At 44.7% G+C, this 19,006-nt stretch overlaps 1 protein-coding gene across 1 annotated transcript in view; it reads right to left on the minus strand.

Annotated features, from left to right (window-relative positions):
• Positions 1 to 19,006, minus strand: part of LOC137321575 (CUB and sushi domain-containing protein 1-like) — a 2,214,006-nt gene that overhangs the window by 414,622 nt on the left and 1,780,378 nt on the right. Inside the window, exon 27 of the mRNA XM_067984007.1 lies at positions 9,756 to 9,947. Coding sequence (XP_067840108.1) covers positions 9,756 to 9,947 — 192 coding nt within the window. The remainder of the gene's footprint in view (positions 1 to 9,755; positions 9,948 to 19,006) is intronic.

The following is a 19,006-nucleotide window of genomic DNA, read 5'->3' on the forward strand; positions in this document are numbered from 1 at the left end:
TAGGGTGGTGGATGGGGTTCCAATCAAGCGGGCTGCTTTGTCCTGGATGATGTCAAGCTTCTTGAGTGCTGTCGGAGCTGCACTCATCCAAACAAGTGGAGAGTATTACATCACATTCCTGACTTGTGCCTTGTAGATGGTGGAAAGGCTTTGGGGAGTCAGCAGGTGAGTCACTTGCCGCAGAATACCCAGCCTCTGACCTGCTCTTGTAGCCACAGTATTTATGTGGCTGGTACAGTTAAGTTTCTGGTCAATGGTAATGGTGGGGGATTCGGCGATGGTAATGCCATTGAATGTCAAGAGGAGGTGGTTAGACTCTCTCTTGTTGGAGTTGGTCATTGCCTGCAACTTGTCTGGCACGAATGTTACTTGCCACTCATCAGCCCAAGCCTGGATGTTGTCCAGGTCTTGCTGCATGCGGGCACGGACTGCTTCATTATCTGAGGGATTGCGAAAGGAACCGAACACTGTGCAATCGTCAGCAAACATCCCCATTTCTGACCTTATGATGAAGCATCTGAAGATGGTTGGGCCTTGGACACTGCCCTGAGGAACTCCTGCAGCAATGTCCTGGGGCTGAGATGATTGGCCTCCAACAACCACTATCATCTTCCATTTGTGCTAGGTATGACTCCAGCCACTGGAGAGTTTTCCCCCCGATTCCCATTGACTTCAATTTTACTAGGGCTCCTTGGTGCCACACTCGGTCAAGTGCTGCCTTGATATCAAGGGCAGTCACTCTCACCTCACCTCTGGAATTCAGCTCTTTTGTCCATGTTTGGACCAAGACTTTAATGAGGTCTGGAGCTGAGTGGTCCTGGCGGAACCCAAACTGAGCATCGGTGAGCAGGGTATTGGTAAGTGCCGCTTGATAGCACTGTCGACGACACCTTCCATCACTTTGCTGATGATTGAGAGTCGACTGATGGGGCAGTAATTGGCTGGATTGGATTTGTCCTACTTTTTGTGGATAGGACTTACCTGGACAATTTGTTGGGTAGATGCCAGTGTTGTAGCTGTACTGGAACAGCTTGGCTAGAGGCGCGGCTAGTTCTGGAGCACAAGTCTTCAGCACTACAGCCGGGATGTTGTCGGGGCCCATAGCCTTTGCTGTATCCAGTGCACTCAGCCGTTTCTTGATATCACGTGGAGTGAATCGAATTGGCTGAAGACTGGCTTCTGTGATGGTGGGGATATCGGGAGGAGGCCAAGATTGATCATCCACTCGGTACTTCTGACTGAAGATGGTTGCAAACGCTTCAGCCTTGTCTTTTGCACTCACGTGCTGGACTCCGCCATCATTGAGGATGGGGATGTTTACAGAGCCTGCTCCTCCCATTAGTTGTTTAACTGTCCACCACCATTCACGACTGGATGTGGCAGGACTGCAGAGCTTTGATCTGATCTGTTGGTTGTGGAATCGCTTAGCTCTGTCTATAGCATGTTGCTTCCGCTATTTAGCATGCATGTAGTCCTGAGTTGTAGCTTCACCAGGTTGGCACTTCATTTTTAGGCAGAGCCTGGTGCTGCTCCTGGCATGCTCTTCTACACTCCTCATTGAGCCGGTGTTGATCCCCTGGCTTGTTGGTAATGGTAGAGTGAGGAATATGCCAGGCCATGAGGTTACAGATTGTGCTGGAATACAATTCTGCTGCTGCTGATGGCCCACAGCACTCATGGATGCCCAGTTTTGAGCTGCTTGATCCTGTGTTCCATTTTGCACGGTGGTAGTGCCACACAACCCGTTGGATGGTGTCCTCAGTGTGAGGATGGGATTTCATCTCCATCAGGACTGTGTCGTGGTCACTCTTACCAATACAGTCATGGACAGATGCATCTGCAACAGGTAGATTGGTGAGAACGAGGTCAAGTAGGTTTTTCCCTCGTGTTGGTTCGCACACCACCTGCCGCAGGCCCAGTCTGGCAGCGATGTCCTTCAGGACTTGGCCAGCAGTGGTGCTACCGAGCCACTCTTGGTGACGGACATTGAAGTCCCCCACCCAGAGTACATTCTGTGCCCTTGCTACCCTCAGTGCTTCCTCCAAGTGGTGCTCAACATGGAGGAGGACTGATTCATCAGCTGAGGGCGGTAGGTGGTAATCAGCAGGAGGTTTCCTTGCCCATGTTTGACCTGATGCCATGAGATTTCATGGGGTCCGGAATCAATGTTGAGGACTCCCAGGGCCACTCCCTCCTGACTGTATATCACTGTACCGCCACTTCTGGTGGTTCTGACCTGCCGGGGGACAGGACATACCCAGGAATGGTGATAGAAGAGTCTGGGACGTTGGCTGAAAGGTATGATTCTGTGAGTATGGCTATGTCAGGCTGTTGCTTGACTAGTCTGTGGGACAGCGCTCCCAATTTTGGCACAATTCCCCTGATGTTAGTGAGGAGGACTTTGCAGGGTCGACTAACTTGGTTTGCCGTTGTTGTGTCCGATGCTCTGTCTGGTTTTATTCTTATTGTGACTTTCTGCAGCAAGATTGTACAACTGAGTGGCTTGCTAGGCCATTTCAGAGGGCGATTAAGAATCAACCACTTTGCTGTGTGTCTGGAGTCAAATATAGGCCAGACTGGATAAGGACAGCAGGTTTCCTTCCCTAAAGGGCATTCGTGAACCAGATGGGTTTTTATGACAATCCGGTAGTTTCATGGCCACCATTACTGATGCTAGTTTTTATTTTATTCCAGATTTTATTTAATTAATTGAATTTAAATTCCCCAGCTGCCGTGGCAGGATTTCAACACATGACTCCAGATTGTTAGTCCAGTAACATAACCACTATGCTACTGCACCTGGTGATGAAGGGAAATTTGCTCGAGATCTACAAAGCATTTTTAAGTTATTGAAGTAACAATCTAATGTTCATAGACAGCTTGGGCAGATGGATAGACAGGACTGTATTTTAACTATTCCAATTTTAACAGAGTGGAGATAAAAATTAGACAGATAATATGGAGAGATGCGTTTGTCGTGGAGCAAAATAAGAACTAATTAGAAAAACCCATTCAGTTCACCGAGTATAAAACTTCTCCTGTTTGGATTCCCTCCAAGCCAGTGTGGTTGCCTGGGCCTCTGCTACTGATAAACAGAAGTTTAAACCATCAGTTGCTGAACCAGGAATGCTGGAGAACACATTAAGCTGTGGGGAATCTGTTGACTTTTTAGCACCCCTATATATTTCTATGCTTCCAGCAGTCACTACCATCGATGCTGTGAGATAGCTATACTGACTCAGTTACTGCTCTCACTCTTCTCTCTTCTCCTTTTACCATACCACTATTGACAAATGAGCTACCACTACAGTGCATCACGCAACCTCACCAACCTTTCCCTCCAACACTGTAACTCAGGGAAGTGCTCATCCAACGTGAGCTAATTTAGGCAATATACATGAAACCCTTGACATGACTGGCAACTCCTTAGACTTTGGTGGAGGGGAGGGGAATATTCATCCAAGACCCTTCAACTAATATAGGTTACAACACAAGAATTCCAGCACGATATTTCTAACATATTGTGCAGGACTGAGCATTCACATTCCCAGTAATATGTTATCTTTTCCCATTATCCTACCTGCACCTAGCACCTTTTTCTTTCAGAACCATTTGTTATACGTGTAACATTTAAGGGGCAGTGACATCTGGTAAAGTTTTGTGAAAATTATCAGATTTCCTCACGGGATTGGGCATTGATTAATGGCAAAACAACTATTCTTTGCCACAAACTAAACTCAAATTAAATAACAAAACAAGAAAACTGCATAACGGAAGATAACACTGCAGTAAATTTTACAACTGCTACAGTGTGAAGATTCCTCAGCAGCCAATATGGCTGACACCAATCTGTTCCAGGGATGGAGCTTCACACAAAACTGGTCAGTTCGAAGTCAATTCCCCTTTAAGTACAGAAAACTCTTCTCAAATTATTTACCATGGCTGAAACATAACCTAGCCAAATGTGGTGTGGATGGTACAAAAGTCCAACCCTATTTACATCTACACTTCAACTGTTTTGAATTCTAATGAATAGTTTTACTAAATCTTAGTAATCCAGACCATACTGGAAGGTGTACACCACTAGACTACAGAAAAGCTGTTTGTGACGGGTTTATAGAACCTCTGAGAATTTATTACAGCACAGTGGATGCATCAACTGAGACTTTCTTTGTGCAGTTATGACCTCTCAAGGTTATCCTTTGCTCAGGCATATTATTATGTGCATGTAATTTCTTTTTTTAACTTAGTCTGTTTGTTATTCCTGATTTAAAAGAAAATGACAACAAAGAGCAACTTTGAAATTGTTACTTTGAACATCTGTGCTACTTGAAAAGTGCAATCAAAAGTAATGTCTCTATGTTGACTTTTAAAATCAATCAAACGCTTAGCACATGCCCACTTTGTAATGTATATATTTTTTTAATTTGTCACAGTTCATTGAGGAGATTGATTAGGTAGTAACACTTGTAGTTACGTATAAAGACAGAATCAAATGATAAATACAATGCATGAATATAGTATTTAATTGAACCACCACTGCAGCATACTGCGTGACAAAGTAGAACCATGCTGTTATTAATTATTCCGACTGAAAGAAAGTACACACAAAGCTTTGAAAGCTGCAGGTTGAATGAGTATTACTACCTCATATGGCGACTGCTGCCTGGAAAATCCTTCCATAAAAAACCCAACTGCATCCCTTGTAAATGTGGGTTTGCAGCCATGCTATAAGCACTGTCGTCAAAATGATCATTTTAAAAATTATTTTACTTTTGTTCTTAATTAAACCTAGATTTTAAAAAGTAAAGAAAATGCAGTGCCAGTCAAAATCAGCAATGACATTTTTTCATAATGGCCCGTAAATTGCTCCGAGCGATGAATGAATGGGGCTCGCCGCTCCATTGATTAATACTCACCCACAAACTTACCGCAGGCTTTTGTGCGGCAACGTCTGGCTAATACAAGATTATAATAGCATGTCAAAAAAGAAACTGGAGTACGAAGAGGAGGTTAAAAAAAAAGCAAAAAAATCTTCCAATCCGAGAACAGCAAAGGACTAGTCAGGCAGGATCCCTAAGGGATCCATATGGAATTGAACACGAGGATGAACACAACACACTAGTTGACGAGATCTTAGAGGGTCTTTTTAAACCAGGGAGGGCACTAAAAATATTCACCCGACATCAAACATTGTGTCAAAACTGCCCTGTAGCTCTTAACATTAGTGAAACAGAAGTTTAAAATAATGTATGAAAATAACTTAATAGGTAAGAGTCAACATGGCTTTAGAAAGGGTAGATCTTGCTAGGCCAACCTCAGAGAGTCTTTTGAGAGCAATGTCCCAACCTGGAGTTGCAAAGCAATGTGACATCATCATGTACCTTGACATCCAAAAGGCCTTTGATAAAGTACTTTGATAAAACTCTTTCGAGAATTCTTTACAACATACGGTCAGTGGCTACCAAGGGTAAAATATAGATGTGGATTAATAACTGCCTAAAGGGGAGGAATCAGAGGGTAGTCGTAAAGGGCGCTAGTTCACCATGGGATGAAGCACTGAGTCGGGTGCTCCAGATGTCTGTACTGAGCTCCCTCCTGCACCTGGTACAGATAAATGACCTGGAATCACAGTAGCTAAATTCACAAGATGACACAAAGCTAGGGGGAACCGTGAATTCAGAGGAGGCAACAGGATTTTAAAAAGACAGCTGAACAGGGTTACAAAATTCAATAGGGATAAATGTAAGATATTCCATACTGAAAATAAAAAGTAGCAAAAGAATTGCATTCAATAAATTTAATAGAACTTGCCAAGGGGTAAGTTGACAGAACATAAGAAACAGGAGCAGGAGTAGGCCATACTCAGCCTGCTCTGCCATTCAATAAGATCATGGCTGATCTTCTACCTCAACTCTACTTTCCCGCCTGATCCCCATATCCCTTGATTCCCTTAGAGTCCAAACATTCAAGAGACCTAGGTGCATTCGTTGACTCATTATTCACCATGTATGAACAATGTGAGGCAACAAGGCAAATAGGGTCCTGGGTTATATTGGCAAATGAGTTGAATTCAAATTCGAAGAAGTCATGCTGAAGTTGTGCAATGCAATGCCCTGGTCAGGCTACACATGGAGCATTGCATACAGGGGTCTGTTCACGACAACATAAGGGAGCATTCCAGTCATTGCAGAGAACAATGAAGCTGATTCACATTGCTAGAAAAAAACGCTGGGTACTCAGCTATCAAGCGAAGGTTCAATTCCTACCACAGCAAATTGTAAAATTGAATTCAATAAATCTGGTAATTTCTGGGCTGGTATCAGAAAAATTGACCATGAAAGCTGCTGGATTGTCCTAAAAACCCAACTAGTTGTGTCCTAATGTTCTGCAGGACCCCTGCCTGACTGGCCTACACATGAGTTCAGTTGTCTTCCGAAGTCGACTAGCAAGCCTCTCAGCTTTTAGCACAATTGCTTCAAGAAGGTGGCCCGTCACCATTATTTAAGGGCAGCTAGGGATGGGTAATAAGTGGGTAATAAATGGGTAATAAATACTGATACTTGCCAGCGTCGGCCGCAACCCAAAAAGCAAATAAAATTAGCTAATGCTTTTCAGCCTTGAAGAGAAATATCTGAGAGAGGAATTTTTAGAGGTAAGCAAGGTACATCATGGAATAGTAAACTGATAATTAATCCTTTCAGATACATTAATGCAGCAGAACAAGAGGGTACAGGTAAAGTATTATGAAGGCCATATTTAGAACAGATATACAAAGGGTGATTAACAGCTGAGATGGGCTGCCAGGAATAGTAATTGAGACCAGGGCACTGAATATTAGGGTTGTAATGTTGGAAGGATGAGATCAAATGGTCACTGCTTAATTATTTTATTTATGAAAATAACTATCTCAGAATGAGAGAAAGCCCATTTCTTTCCTAGACCATAGATGATCTATCTGATCATCATGGACTCTATCCCACCCACTGAATCACCTGAAAAAAGGCCCTGCAGAAATATTCCCTGATCCCTAAAGCAAACTCCAGAACATTGATCCAGCCTCACACAGAGTGTCAGGGCAGCTACCATCTTAGAGTGTAGTTACTTCTAATATGCTTACACTTTGTTAACTGACAGTCGACAAAAGTATGTATAAGATACACTCATGACCAACATTGTGATATACATAGGCTTAGGAATTCTGCCAGAGTTTCTCCCAGTCTCTTGCTGTGGCTTTGGCGGGAGACCAGTGGGATCCTGGACAAATGGCTGCATACAGCCATTTATTCCATTTCTCCGGGATTTCTGCTAATCACCTGCCGCAGTTACGGTGGGAGATTGGGAGACCTCAATGGAATTTCAGGGCCTTAACACATGGTGAAAGCGGACGAGCGAACTCCCAATGAAGTTACAGCCAGCCTCATCAGTGGGGATATCAATATGGGCTGCTGTGACATAGATGTTTGCAAACGGGGTTTTCGGCAAAGTTATGGCAGAGGAGCGGGAGCAGCTGCAGAGAAATATCGGGCCATAGTCTGTTTTTGTGAAACGCTTGCGGGAAATGCCAATGAAAATAAAATAAGAATCATCATTTTCACCACCAACACATGTAACTGATTCTTTTGGGTCACAAAACTACATAATATACTCATTGGCCATGATTTTAATGGGAGGGCGGGAATGGTGTGCACGAGGCCTAAAGAGAGTGGCACACCCAGACATAAGTGGGAGGTCGAAGCCCGGTCCAATTTTAATGCTGGGCCTCATTTTCATAAATTTTCTCCGACTCTCGCCCGAACCTGGTCAGATCCATTAACTAACCGACAGGGGGGAGTGGAACTCAGCGGCAGGAGGCCGCAGCCAGGGGCCCACGGATATGGTCCCCGGCAATCAGATAAGTGGTGAAGAGGCGGGGCGGGGCTCCGAACATGACCGGGCGGGAAGGGGGGTGCCCTCAGCAAGGGAGGTCCAAGTCTTCCTTGTGCGGTCCGGGGGGGGGGTGGGGGGGGAGAACTCCTGGGTCAAAAGGAAACCTAACAAAAATTAAAAGAACTTACCTGCCTGCACCTCCTCTGACCCACCATACACCTCCCAACAGGTTTGTCTTGACGAGGAAGCCGTCACTGCTCCCTCACTGAGACCTCCAACTAAAATTGTAGATCTGCATATTTAAAGCAGGACCCCGCTCTCTTCCTGCTCTAAACGGCAGATTAATATCGGGACCCGGCGGAAAGACAGAAGGATCACAGGGGACAAGTCACTGTTCTCATTTTAACTGTCCCTCCCCTGCTCAGTTTCCGCCAGGCGGTGGGAGTTAAAATCGGGCATTTGAAATTGATTTTTTTTTTCCAGGTGAAAACGACTGCAAGTTATAAAGTATCGTGGACAGCCATGACATGCACTATATGCGTCCACTTGTGAGGTGACCATGGCTCAGTCATAGAATGGTGCATCAGATCATTTAAAAGGCTGCTGCTGTACGCTTGTTGTAATTCCACTGGGGGGTTCTCAGAAGGTTATCATTAGGGCAGGTGATTTGCATGGCAAGATATCCAGCAACTAATCCCGTAACATTTCTACACCTACCTTGCGCAGCATGATTTGCAGCCTGAAGACCTCAAATTTGTGTAAAAAATTCCAGAGGCACTGAAAATGCCAGTTTATGAGCAGATCCGAGTGTAATAAATCTCTTGCTCTAGCTGCACTGCAGAAGAATGGAACTATTATCGGATCCCCTGATATTAAAAGCCCGCATTGAGGTTTAAAAATACTCTGTCAGAACTCCATTTCCGGATTAAGGTTTTTGACACTTCGACTAGCTCAAGGACAAAATCCGGCCCAAACATAACCTGGGTCCTCCCTGCACAGATTTGGTTAACATTGAGGGGTTAAAATTCAACTTCAGCGGGGGCACAAACCAGGCGGTAGCAGATCGGCCACCCGTTGAAGTCGATGGAAATGAAAATCTGGCGGGGTGTATAACGGGCGGCTGATCCGCTACCAATTGTTTTGTTCCCCACCAAAGTTAAATTTTACCCCCATCTAGTTATCCCCACCAAATGTTCAGTAAACACATCTTACATCAGCTAACTGTACCATGTAACCTTTACTCACTCTCAATATTCTTACTTCATAAAATATACACCAGACTCAAGGGTTTCTTTTAATAGCTTTTGTTTTCTTATTATTGAACTGAATGTCATTGGGAGGTAGATTTAGAAATGTTAGAGGTGAACAGGGGATAAAGCAACTGACCTACTTCACCTACAGATATAAGCTATTACATACTTGATACTCATGATGTGGAGATGCCGGTGATGGACTGGGGTTGACAATTGTAAACAATTTTACAACACCAAGTTATAGTCCAGCAATTTTATTTTAAATTCACAAGCTTTCGGAGGCTTCCTCCTTCCTCAGGTGAACGATGTGAAAAATCGTTCACCTGACGAAGGAGGAAGCCTTCGAAAGCATGTGAATTTTTTCACATCGTTCACCTGACGAAGGAGGAAGCCTCCGAAAGCTTGTGAATTTAAAATAAAATTGCTGGACTATAACTTGGTGTTGTATAATACTTGATACTGTCGTATTACATGTTCTATGTTGTCAGTTTATTCTTCACAGACGTATAAAGTGTTCTTCCACGATTGTGATTCACTCTCACTGAATAATCCACTGCACTGGTCCGTTTTTTTTTACCGGTTTAACATACGTAAATATAAAAGATTTGCATCACTGCTAATTTTGCGCTGTACCTGTACATATTGGAGGATCAGGTTGCCAGAAGAATCTATTGTCCAGCTGCACGCACATGATTTTAGCAGTTCCTTGCAACTGATAACCTGGGTGACACTGGAAAGTAACGGTATCTCCGGGCTCTCTGCTGTCCCCACTTCTGGTACCATTCTGCGGAACTCCAGGGTCATTGCAGGTAGTTGCTGTCGAAGCTGCAGAAACAAAAATGTGTAATTTTTTTTTTAACAGAACAAACATAACCCTGGCGTCCTTGCTCTTGTCTGGCCTATAAGTGAATTCAGTCCCATATCAACGAAGTTGACTCTTAACCGCCCTCTGAAGTGGCCTAGTAAGACATAATAGGAATATTGGAAAATCGGGTAGGTGAGGCACATCTGTATGAGAACTTGCCCGATTCTGCTTCCATTAATTTAAATGGAAGGAGTATTGGTCGGATTCCTTTACTGACAGGTGTTCGAACCTACCCAATTTTCTGATATTCACCGCACCCAGGTGATCCAGAGATGCTTGGCGCAGACCTATGGAGCTCAATTTTGAAATGATGGTGGGTTGGCAGTGGTGGGGGGGGTGGGAGTGAAGATGCACATGGCAATCCCAAATAAAAAAAACTTACCTTTTCCGACGTGATCACAATATAATTGACGGTGATTAAATTTGTTTCCAGGTTTCGCGCCCGGCAGCCAGCCTGATTGACAGGTTGGCGGCCGACAGGAGCTGCAACTTGAGTGGGGGGCGGGTGGTGGGGGGGGGGGGGGGGGTGGGAGAGAGAGAGAGAGAGAGAGTGAGACGTCATCCAGCGCTGGAACAGAGAGTGGAGGGCGCTGAAGATTGGGCGGGAGGGGGATAGGGGAAGATCAAGGAGGGGAGAGTGGAAGATCGGGGGGGGGGGGGGGGGGGAGAGTGGAAGATCGGGGGGGGGGAGGGGAAGATCGGAGAGGGAGAGGAGAAGATCGGGGGGAGGGGAAGATCGGAGAGGGAGAGGAGAAGATCAGCGGCGGAGAGGAGAAGATCGGGGAGGAGAGGGGAAGATCGGTGGGGGAGAGGGGAAGATCGGGGGGAGGGGAAGATCGGAAGGGGAGAGTGGAAGATCGGGTGGGAGAGGGGAAGATCGGGTGGGAGAGGGGGAGATCGGAGAGGAGAGTGGAAGATCGAGGGGGGAGAGGAAAAGATCAGCGGCGGAGAGGAGAAGATCGGGGAGGAGAGGGGAAGATCGGGTGGGAGTGGGGAAGATCGGAGAGGGAGAGTGGAAAATCGGGTGGGAGAGGGGAAGATCGGGTGGGAGAGGGGAAGATCGGGTGGGAGGGGGAAGATCGGGTGGGAGAGGGGAAGATCGGGGAGGAGAGGGGAAGATCGGGTTGGAGGGGGAAGATCGGGTGGGAGAGGGGAAGATCGGGTGGGAGAGGGGGAGATCGGGTGGGAGAGGGGGAGATCGGGTGGGAAAGGGGAAGATCGCGGGGGGAGAGGAGAGATCGGGTGGGAGAGGGGGAGATCGGGTGGGAGAGGGGGAGATCGGAGAGGAGAGTGGAAGATCGGGGGGGGAGAGGAAAAGATCGGGGAGGAGAGGGGAAGATCGGGTGGGAAAGGGGAAGATCGCGGGGGGAGAGGAGAGATCGGGTGGGAGAGGGGGAGATCGGGTGGGAGAGGGGGAGATCGGAGAGGAGAGTGGAAGATCGGGGGGGGAGAGGAAAAGATCGGGGAGGAGAGGGGAAGATCGGGGAGGATTGGGGAAGATCGGGTGGGAAAGGGGAAGATCGCGGGGGGAGAGGAGAGATCAGGTGGGAGAGGGGGAGATCGGAGAGGGAGAGTGGAAGATTGGGGGGGTAGAAGGAGAGATCGGAGAGGGACATCGGGGGGGTGAGAGGAGGTTACACCAGGCGTGAATCGGAAGCTGTGAGAAAGCTGCCCAGGTAAGTTTAAAATCATTTCAACTATCTACTACGTCAGAAATAAAGTACTTCCGGATTTGTGAAGCCCGCGCGCACACAGGCGCGTCTGAGGGGAACTCGGAAGTCGGCGGGTTGGAGCCGGCTTCCGAACCCGCTCGGGGTTTTTGCAATTTTCGCAGCCCCCCCCCGCCCGCCCCCCGCCTGCCCCCAACGCACCCTCAATTTGATTTTAAAATTCAGCCCAGGATCTTTGTTCTAGTCAACTTCATTTCAATTCCACGTTCTGGCCTCTCTCAAACAGGCTGAGCATTGATTATCCAATTTTATGTTACAGCACTGCAGAACAATTAAAGGAATGGCTTCAGGTTCAGGGCAACATCAGGAGTGTCATTTATGATAAATAAAAATAACATGGATTGCTAACCAATTTAAAACAAAAAATCTTCACTGTTAGTGGTCTAGCGGTAAGGGAAACCATACTCAAGAATCTCCATGTCGACAAGAAAATTGATGATTTAAAGAAAAAGAGTTAAAGAAATTTATGGTGAGTCTATTTTTCCTGCTTTTTAAAATTTATGCCCTTCGACTTTCATTCCCCTTTAAAGACATGGATCGGTGTTTCCATTTAACAGAGAACTACATTGAAATAGGGAACATTTTCAAACCAACAATAAAGGCCTGTCAGTGATGTTAAACACAGGAGGGTCTATTTTGACTTTAGGGTGACTTACCGGCTGAGAGCGCTGGTACACCAGCATAAGACCATATCTTGAACCACATCTGAAAATCATTTTATGCTGCTGCACTTATATTGCAGAACCATTTCAATTTATGTCACTTTAAAGCAGATGCAGATACCAGTGATGTAGAAACCACTCTACTTATATTGATAAGTGATTTCTACAACAATGGTTCAACATTTAAATCACGCACACACAAGGACTTGTGAAGCCAGCAGATAAAAAAATCATTTCAATGACTTGTACTGGGCAGGCATGAGCTCTTTCACCCTTCAACTGTCATAGTCAAAAATATCCAAGCATTTTTCTTGATGCCCGAGACAGCACAACCATCGGATGCACAGGTCAACATTACATCTTTTGGTGGTGCTCGCTGCTGCAGGTAGCACTAGTGTCTACTGATTTGCTTTACCTCTCTGCTGTCTACCTCAGGGCTGCCGTCATTGCCAAAAAGCAGTGAGGTAAATGGGATATCCTGCTTTGTCAACTGTGCAATCTCCGAGTTGCCGACTTTATTTTTCGTGGGGCTCAGTGGAGATGAAGCACCATTCGAGGAATCAGGCGTCATTTTCTTCACAATAACTATTACGGTTTGAGCTTTCTGCAACAGCGTTTTTTCATATAAATGGCCTGATGACAGCCTACAATTGGAGGACCCTGCCCCTCATGGTCTGAAACTTATGTTTTTTTCACTCTCTGCTAGACTGAGTTATTTGATCACGGTGAATTGCTTACTGTACTACACACAGGGTGCCCACTACATCTCCTCTCAAAGTGTAAGGTAGAAAATATCAAATATTGGCTCCAGATTGAATGTATTTACAAATGGGCAATTCACAGAAGCAAGGGTACAGATAAAATACAAAATTGCACAACTAGCAATTTATAATACACACACCTTTCAAATCATTTATTTAATCTCAGCTCCTTCCAGCAACCTTTTGAGGTGACAGAGTCTCTTGTCGTACAATGTTCACTGAGTTCTTTGTATCCTTAAAGTATATTGGCCAAAAGCCAAACTAAAAACAATCAAACAGCCCTGGGACCTTTATTCATCTGGACTCCTTTGATGTAGGAGCAATCTCTCTGAAGATTTGTCTTTATCAGACAAGTGGTTACAAAACACACACACACAACTAGTTGGTTGATGCATTGACATGTGAACACAACGATTCCCAGAAAATTAAACAATGGGCTATGTTTTCGGGAGGACAGCATCACGAGGTAATGGGTGCAAACAACATTCCTGTCTAGCAACCAATCTTAAACAGCCTACGAATAAATTGTCAGCTGTAACACACTGCTGAGGACAATTTATTATCTTTCAAAGAGAGTTGGTTAATTATGTTAATATAGGTTTGAGTGTTTGGACCCCTTTAAATCACAACCAGTTTGCTGAACACAGCTAGGAGTTTCTTTTACATTAAAAATAAGCAACTGCAGATTCTCCAATTATGGTAAGGACACCACTTACAAATGACACAATGGGCTCAATTATCAAAGGGTGGCGGGATGGCAGCAGGGGAAGGTCAAAGGATGTGCGGCAAACCCGGATAATAAAAACGTACCGTTCCCCACGCGATCGTGACTCAATTGATGGCCCTTAACGTGGCTTCTGGGTTTGCCGTCCGAAACCTGCACAGTGGGCGCACTGCGCACCCGCATGACAGGCTGTCAGCTGGAGCATCTACATTTAAAGGACCATTGATCCAGTGCTGGAGCAAAGACCAAGAACACACAATATGGAGCAGCACAGGGGTAAGGCTGCTCCATATTGTGTGTTCTTAATGATGCCTCACTCCAGCTGCTACGGGCCGGGGTGAGGAGGAGGAGGGAACTATTTTACCCGGCTGACAGGAGGAAGTGCCCTGCCTCTGCCACCAAGAAGGCCTGGCTCGAGGTGGCAGAGGAGGTCACCAGTAGCAGCAACATCTCCCGCACCTGGGTCCAGTGTAGGAAGCGTTTCAATGACCTAACTAGGTCAGCAAAAGTGAGTACACTTATTGATTCTCCTACATTCCATGCTCCATATCACCTCCCCCCCCAACTCATTGTGCACTGCCAAGACTACTCTATCACAGCACTCCTCACACCCACTTAAGGCTCATCCTGCACTTCCTTAGCACTTCCTCACCTCCCCATTTGTCACCCCTACCACTCACCCCAATCCTCATCCAATGTGATGTCTCTGTCTCATACTCACCCTCTGACGCACAGTCAGCCTCTCCCAAAGCAATGCATTCACCATCACTCACTCACACGTCTGTACTTTCTCCCCTTATAGGTGAAGAGAGCTCAGAATGCACGCAAGAGGGCAAGGACTGGAGGGGGGCCTCCACAAATAGTGGTCCTCACAGATGTGGAGGAGGAGGTCCTGGAGATCAGCTGCACCCTCGAGTGCCTGTCCGTCGGGGACGCCTAGACTGGCACCCCACTAACGTCTGGTGACACAACTTTAACATTCATCGCACACAACATGAATTGACGTTAACAATGATTGGCATGTTGACCAATTCAGTATGGTCATCGCAACATGACACATCGGTGATGATGCTTAATATTGCCTTCTGTTCTCATACAGGTCATTCAATGACCGCAGTGACGGCAGAGGGCGATTCCTCAGAGGAGCTCCAGACGTCTGAGGGTGCACTGTCACATCTGAGTGAGCCATCCATCAGCGCAGATACTCACACCTCGGTGGGTCCTAGTCCTCAGTTAGTTGGATTGGCACCTGGTGAGTCACCACACACATGGGAGCACGAGCAGACACCGGTGGCAGGGGCAGCTGTGGAGAGTCCGCGTCGGTGGGCGCACTCCCCTCCAGGCTCTGCTCAGCTGGACGCAGATGCTGAAACCCAGGGGCCATCCTCTACAAGGAGAATGATCGAGAGATAACAGCACATTTGCGAGGTACTGGAACAGTTGCCATGCAAAGTCTCCACAATAGCGCAGAGGATGGAGGAGTCCAACTCCTGCATTAATGGAATGGTGGCACAGGTACGAGAGCCATCGCGCTCCCCCTTCCTGATGGTGTCAGTTTGAAAGTTGGTAAATATGTGTAAACAGAACAATTCTGAGTGGAAACCAAGTACTTTCAGTCTAAACACAAAGATCTCCCAGCCAAATGTTTGCCTGAGAGAACCGAGTGCCCTGCTGCAATAACTCACCTTTTATCCCCATCTGTCAAACAGAGATTTAAATATCCAAATGGCTGCAGAGTGAAACATGACTCCTTCACCATGGCGTGTTTCACACAGCACGGGAAACACACTGAGGCAGAATTAAGTACTTAAACAACTTTAACTATCTTCATGACTGCTTTAAATATCAGCCCATCGGCTTTAACTGCCGACGGGACTTCTGGATTCCTAAAGCACGCACAGATGCGTCTGTGTGAAACAGGGAATTCAGCGGATTGGAGCCGGGATTCGTTCCCACTCCGGATTTTCCCGATTTTCGTTGCTCCCTTGCCCCCAACGCACCCAGACTTCCATTTGAAAATTGAGCCCAATAAAACAACTTGTACCTGGCCGGGAAGAAGATGAGACAACAGAGCAGTGATAAGAATTCAAGAATCACTAACTGTTTACAGAAAAATGTGCTCGGCGATTAAAAGTGCCATGTTGATAAGAATTACGTTCCAAGGATTCCATCTTCACAGCATAGCCTCAATTAATGCACATTTATGCAATAAAGCATATTGGGGTGGATGGCAGATTAGCAAGTCCTGCTACATCACTAAAATTAAACAGGTGAAAACTTGGCCTTACTACGTTTAATTTATAAACCACCAGCTGTCTATGAAGTAACTGATGACGTGATCTATGATTCCCAATAGAGTGAGCTCCTGATCTCAGTTCTGCTGTCAAGGTATCAAGCACGGGTAAGGTGTTTGTTCACAGGGAAAGTGGTCAAACTGAAGACTGAGAAACCAGGAAAGGCACTAGAAAAAGCTGTGGAGAAGGCTTTCTGCTCAGCATGCCAACTGAAAAAGAGCACACAACACAAAGAGGGGGTAATTTTCATTGTCACCACTTCCACAGTAAACCAGCAGCGCAAGAATCACCCACCCATTATAGAACCTACCCAATTTTCATTTCCATTCACTTCAGTGAAAATGAAAATCGTGCGGGTTCTGTAACGGGCGAGCAATCCACTCTGCCAGCTTACTGCTCAAGTGGTGAAGGTAAAAGTTACCCCAGAGACTTTAAAATAACTGGGTTAATACCCATGTTAAAATAGAGGACAAACAAACACACATTAGTGTTTGTCCGCCAATGTCAGCAATGCTAATTTCGAGGTTGAAATGGCTTCCAGCAACTAACTTACATAAATATGGATAAAGGAGCATCAGAGCATAAAAGGAACAGAGAAACGCCTTCAGGCCCAACATGTCCATCTATTTACAACTGATCTCAATCGCATGCACCTGCCTTCTCATCATATCCCTCAATCCATTCTCTCTCCAAAAACAAATCTAGTTGACTCTTGAAGCCGTTCAATAACTATTGCCTTTAATCACCTTCACTGGTGACTTATTTCACAAATTTAATACTCAGGTGAAAAAGTTCTACCTGACTTCACTTCTTGCTCCTAACTACATAACAGTTAAACTGTATCTCTTAGAATCTGAGTCCTTTGCCATTGTTAAAAGTTTGTCTGAACCAGCTTCGCAAGTGGAAAACAGATTATGCACAAGTTATGAAATAGCATTATGAAATAATTTGTTGTTGGTCAATTCAGTTGTCACCTGTAGATTTAGCAAACCAGCTGACAAATTTGTTTGATTACACTTGAAATTGAGTTTAATGAGGTTCTACATCCTTAATAAATATGTGATCTTACAAGGCATTAGTTGCAATCTACATTAATGGAATTGTTTAGATTTACAACTGGCAATTGCTGTCCTCCAAATGTCATTTAATTTTATTACCACTTTACTTGTTTATAACTTTATTTCATCGGTTTTATTTCAGTTAATCCCCATCAGTCTTTCTGTACAATAATGTACAGTTGTGATTAGTTTGGCATAGCCACAAACGAGAGTGTGGTTGATATCTAAATGGTTTTCAGTTAAAAGTTATTTTCTCATATTTACAATTATCAAACATCACCTAAATGTTCTTTACTGTATGTCATGTATTTCACGTAAGGCTGCAAACTTTAAGTTTTCTTGTTTTCTCATGTTGCTAATCTTGAATCTTTGAGATGTGGTTAATGTGAAGTGAGCACTTACTTTGTGTTATTGGAGTTATCTGGAAATTTTGTACAAAAAGTCTGAACAAATGAAAGTTCTAAATTCAGCAGAGACTGCGGTTCATAGGTACAAGTACTCCTACATTTCCCAAGGTAAGATCTTGGTGAACTTTCACAATTTATAAACCCATAAACCTGCTACTGCCACTAAAAGTAATTACAGATCTCTGTGGCTCCACTTTGGAACACAGTCTCTAATGTAGTTACACTGGAGCGAAGTGCACAGTTGATTAGAAAAATATACATCAGCTGGACCTAAATCTGCCTGAGGGATAATGGTGAGGCAACCAATATACAAGAATCTCATGAGGAAAGTGAGGCTGCCTTTCCTTAAACTTAATTTATTTTCAATTAAATATTACAATTGAGATTTTTGTTATTTTTGAAACAGGATAATTTTGTTTTGGCAGAGGTTAATAATTCAATAGGTATTTACTTAGCATTTTATCATTTTTATTTTATCCCCCTCAATGTTCTCTCCTGTTTTTCCGTCTTCATAAGACGCATGAGTGCTAATATCCCTCTGGTGTCTTAGTCAAGTGGCTATTTCTCATGCATGAGCTTAGGCAGCGAACCCTAGCTGTTTGATTGTGAGAAATATCACTGCCAAGTCTGATTCTATCCTCATCCACCCTGTACAGGAGGGCTCGCAGGGGTGGAAAACCTGGGTAATTTATCCTCTTACAAGTCCACTGATAATAAGGCTAGTTGTATTGCCCCATACACGGTCCTGGCTGCAGACCAAAACCTGGGACTTTAGTTGTGTGGCTCAGAATTTTTTTTTCCTGGTGAGGTTTTGTGTTCAAAGTAAGGGGTGTCAGTGCTGTGCTTGTAATATCCCTATTACACCATACATCCACCCCATCCCCACTACTTTGCATATTATCTACTACCATTTTCCAAATAAAATTTAGCAAGCTAACGTAATCCTAACATGGTAGGTACAGAGGATACAAAAAACTCAGCAAAATTCAGCCATTAAATTGTTTTCTCCAGTCACACGAAGTGGCCTCAGTTTTTGTTCTTAATCTTTGGGCTCTCATATCATTGCTACATACAACTGAACTGTTTGAAATACCTTGCACGCAAAGTCTAAAAGATTCCATTAAAATATTAATTTATGTCATCAATTATTTAAACATTGGATAGTTAATTATTGTAGTGCATTTATTATGTAACTGTGACTGGCATTCAATTCTGAATTGAATTAGATATTCTTTTAATCAGAAATATTTGGCAACACTAAGCGCCATTATACTCAGCAATGAAAGAATGGCCAATGATATTTCTTTCCACTAAGACTCAGCACACATTATGATGTTTAACCATTCCATTTTCACTCATTACTTTTCATTTGAAATTTTGAAA

The sequence above is a fragment of the Heptranchias perlo genome, chromosome 5 (assembly GCF_035084215.1).
Source record: "Heptranchias perlo isolate sHepPer1 chromosome 5, sHepPer1.hap1, whole genome shotgun sequence".
NCBI lineage: Eukaryota > Metazoa > Chordata > Chondrichthyes > Hexanchiformes > Hexanchidae > Heptranchias > Heptranchias perlo.